This window comes from Trachurus japonicus, chromosome 1 (assembly GCF_045865225.1).
Source record: "Trachurus japonicus isolate A0001 chromosome 1, Traja_1.0".
NCBI classification, from domain to species: Eukaryota; Metazoa; Chordata; class Actinopteri; order Carangiformes; family Carangidae; genus Trachurus; species Trachurus japonicus.
The window spans coordinates 30,193,041-30,197,395 of NC_140907.1; the positions used below are offsets into that span (position 1 = coordinate 30,193,041).

The window sequence follows — 4,355 nt, forward strand, 5'->3', positions numbered from 1 at the left end:
TGGTGGGCATAAGAAAATGTAAGACCTGTCTAAAATTATTTAAGACTTGAACACAATAATTCAACAAATTTAAGACATTTTAAGACCTAAAATTTAGATTTTCAAATTTTAGACTTTTTAAGACCCCGTGGATACCCTGTTATTTCATATAAAAGTTTAAGTGCATGCATATTTTATGATGCTGTGTATTTCAGGTGTAGGTTAATATACACACACCTCAGGAGGCCTGTCATTGATTGGTTAAAACAAGGTAATCAGTAGATGGGAATTAACGTCAGATTTAGTCACGGATCACCTTCAAACTCTCCTTGTCATGATATTTGAATTAATTATACATCAACACCAGCATCTATGAGCCTCCGTAGCGTAGCTCTGATCATCTCGCGGCTCTGCACCGCCGTTCTAAAAATAGCTTGTACCGACAATTAAAGGTAACGAACCTACTGCTATGACTATAGACCTTTTCAGAGAGTATAAACAAAGACAGGTGTGGCTCATTAGAAAACGCTCTGGTACACTAAATGGAATGGAGCCTTAATTAGTATCCTTGGTAACACCTGTATTTGTTTATACTCTCTGAAAAGGTCTATAGGGATTATGGCAATGGGCCAAAAATGTTGAACTATCCCTTTAAAGTTAAAAAGAAAACGTTGGTCTCAGACACATTGATGAAACAAAAACTGATGCTTTCACTCATCAGAAACCCGACCTGGGCCACCTCATGCCGGTTCCATCCAAACACCAGGTCCTGGAACGGCTCGACTCCCTCCTCCAAACGAAACCGGATCACATGCGTCAGGCCCTGAGCCAGTTTCTCCTGGACCTGATCGGCCCGAAGGTGACGGCACCTGTTGTCATACCTGCAGAGAAGGAATAACACAGCAAATACCATAAATCTGAGGCATGAATCCTGAAGTCTGGGTGTATGTCATCTTCAAATCTGCACTAATATGATACAAAAAAAGAAAATGTGTGGATTTATTCATGATATTTGTTCACCTTGGCGTCTGTCCGCTCCTCAGAGCCTCTTTTTTGAGCAGCTCCAGTCTCTGCTGGCTGCAGAAGCAGTGGTAGGCGTGACCGCTGTTGACCAGCTGCTGGGCCGCCTCGCGGTACAGGTCTAACCTCTGGGACTGAAGGTACGGACCCACTGGGCCGCCTCGCCGAGGACTCTCATCTGGAGGAATACCTGGCAGAGGTGAAAACGGTGGCATGAAATGAATCAACCTTTTAAGTTTTAACATTAAATATTTGCCAGATTTGAAAAGTGTTTGCAGTTTGAGAGGTGAATACCGTAGTTTGGTTTTAAAGGGATAGTTGTTTTCGAGGTAAATGCAGAGACTGCTTGCCGAAAAACTGCCCCCAACGGGAACGCGCATCAGCTGTTTTGCATGAATTTACCTCTAAAAACAAGTCATAACATTGTGTTATTATCTCATAGCCTGGTGAATGTGCAGGTCACAACTTGTCCACCAGAGCGTTTTGGAGTTGTTGGATTGTGTATTTGATGAGTTTGATGAGGGAAACCAAGAAATCCCATTAGCCTCCGTAGCGTAGCTCTGAGCAGCTCACGGTTCTGCTCCGCCGTTCTAAAAATAGCTTGCACCGACAATTAAAGGTAACAAACCTACTGCTATGACTATAGGCGTTATGGCAATGGGCCAATTTGCCAAAATGTTGAACTATCCCTTCAACAATAGCCCAGTCCCAGTGTTTCTTACCGGCCCACTCCAGCATGTCCTCTATAGACTCGGCTGCTCCCGGCACCAGTCTGCTCTGATCCGTGTCCTCCAGTCGCAGCACGAACGCCCCTCCATACTTCTTTGCAAAGATGTAGTTATAGAGGGCAGTTCGAAGGCCTCCGAGGTGCAAGAAGCCTGCAGCACAAAGAGACATCCTGTTAGAGCAGCAGACTGACACAAACTGTATGAAGAGATTTCCCAAGGAGATTGGTTCGCAGAGAAACATTTTAACATGAACTGAACATGGGTTGTTGTCTAACTTGTGATTGAAGGAAAAAAGGAGAGGTGTCTGCTCAATACAATTCATTAGTACAGCACCAAATCATAACACACATTATCTATTAATTACATTATTACAGGGTAAAGGGAAGATCATCATACTACATTACAGAGAGAAACCCATCAGTTCCCACAAAGAGCAAACACCTGGCTGCAGTAACTCTATTTTACAACAGAGCATTAAGTCGTTTTCAGTCTCTTTGTGCTCGTTCTGTGACTCCTGCATCTCTCTGTAATCAATCCGTGTCTTATATTGTATTCATTTCTGTCATTTAGTGTTTCTTTACAATCTATATGTGGTTCTACTTTGACTTTATTCTGACAGTAATAGAGGAGAGAGAGGTCAGTGAGGTCAGATGGAGCCTGGGTCTCCCTGTAGGTCAGTTAACTATGACGTCCAGTTTTTTCAGCTTTGTCAAAAACCTGTTCAGGATTCAAGGGTCCAAGATTCAAGAATCTTTATTATCCCCTAGGGGCAATTTGTTTCACAGCCAGCCCAGAAGTGAACAACAAACTTAAAACCAAACATGTATCCTATAACAAGACAACAAACACATCTAATCACTACAGGTCATTTAAAAATCTGATTGCTGCTGCAGGGACAAATGAATTAAGGAGCAAATGTATTGATTTGTAAATGTGTTGATCTCTAATAGAAAACCAGTGAAGTGATGAGGAATGTGCACATTAAAAAAAAAGCTCTCACTGGAACTCTATGCAAAATCATCTGAAACTTACCTCACTTTTACCAATAGGGCAATTTAAATCCATAATTACATCATATTTTACCTCTAACTGCTCCTGCTTTTAACTACACCTATGTAGGCCTATTCAAGTTTTGCTTATGTATGTTTGTTATGTCTGAATATTTATGTACCGGTATGTCTCAATTGTTTTGTCTTCTGTCTTTATATGTTCTGTGTTTTATCTCGGCTATATATTGTAAATGAGGTTGCTTCTCAATATATCTCCGAGTTTAAATAAAGGTTATGAATGAATGAATGAGTTCCGGGAGGACCGTAAGTTACTCACCTGTGGGACTGGGGGCAAACCGGACCCTCACCTGCCCCTCCTGCCCCACCTGCCCCTCCTGCCCCTGGGCCGAGGAGCAGCGTCTCCTGACGGCTGCGGCGGCGGCCGGCGGCAGCTTCCCCCGCCGGCTGCTCCGGAGCAGGAGACCCGGGAAACCTCCGGGAGTCGCCGCGGAGCTCCGGTAGCAGCGCGGACAGCACCGTAACCACGGTAACCACAGCGCCATGACGACGGTGACGTTACCGCAGGCGTTTAACGGTGGAGACACGCGCTTCAACGGTTATAACGTGTATATAACGTTACACCGGTAACGGAAGCGACGGCGACAAAGGCACCGTAGCCTCCGGAGCTCGTGGTGCAGCCGGTCACCGGGACAGAGACGCCGACAGCACCGTGGATCTAACCGCTGTGGCCATGAAGGTCTGTCCCTCACATGTGTAAATGTTTGGGTCATTCATGATTCGAGTCCACTGACTGAAGGAGTTTCTGCTTCTTCCTCTTTCAGATGAGACCGGAAGTAGAATTCAGCAGCGACAGAGCGCACACTGCCCCCAGGCGGAGAGAGTCGGTACTGCTACTGATTCAATCTTGGTACTGCATGGTTGGCTGGTTAAACCTTGACTACATTTAACCTCTTGAGCTGGCCTGGTTTAAACTTAATTTGCATACATTTACATAATGTAAATATAATAAGGTTATAAACGAAGAACTGTAAGGCCAAAATGCATTTATGAGATTTTACTTATCATAGTTTCTGAAAATGGACTGGTTGTGCATAGGACTATAACCCAAACCAAACTACATTAACTTATACATGTTTTTTCTTCTTTTTTTTCATAATTATTATTATTTTTCAGTCCTCCCCTGAATAAAAAAAAGTCATACTTCATAATACCAATACAATATTCTTCCATCAGAGCCTCTGCAGACCTGTTACAAACCCTGTGTGCAGAGGGAACCTGCAACTACACTCACAGTAAGGAAGTGGACACCTGAGGCTACTGAGGCTCTGAGGGACTGCTTTGAGTCTACAGACTGGAATGTTCTGCTACACTCGCAGACACCTAACAACACATCCACTGACATTGATGAGATGGCAGAGTGTGTCACTGACTATATAAACTTCTGCAGGGATGTGGTGTTGCCGGTCAGAACAGTTCGTTGCTTCACTAACAATAAACCGTGGATCACAAGTGACATCAAAAGCTTCCTAAATAAGAAGAAGGAGGCTTTTAAGATTGGTGACTCAGTCTTGATTAAGACAGCACAGCAGGAACTGAAAGTGAGACTAAGGCAAGCAAA

The 4,355-nt window shown here is 43.8% G+C and overlaps 1 protein-coding gene across 1 annotated transcript in view; it reads right to left on the reverse strand.

Moving 5' to 3' along the window:
• ears2 (glutamyl-tRNA synthetase 2, mitochondrial) overlaps window positions 1-3,546 on the reverse strand; it is a 14,215-nt gene extending 10,669 nt beyond the window's left edge. Inside the window, exons 1-4 of the mRNA XM_085784663.1 lie at window positions 3,054-3,546; window positions 1,722-1,877; window positions 1,000-1,189; window positions 710-860 (exon numbers count right to left, since the gene is read on the reverse strand). Of these exons, the coding sequence (XP_085640789.1) occupies window positions 710-860; window positions 1,000-1,189; window positions 1,722-1,877; window positions 3,054-3,279 (723 nt within the window). The 5' untranslated portion in view covers window positions 3,280-3,546. The remainder of the gene's footprint in view (window positions 1-709; window positions 861-999; window positions 1,190-1,721; window positions 1,878-3,053) is intronic.
• Between the last annotated feature and the right edge of the window lie 809 nt (window positions 3,547-4,355).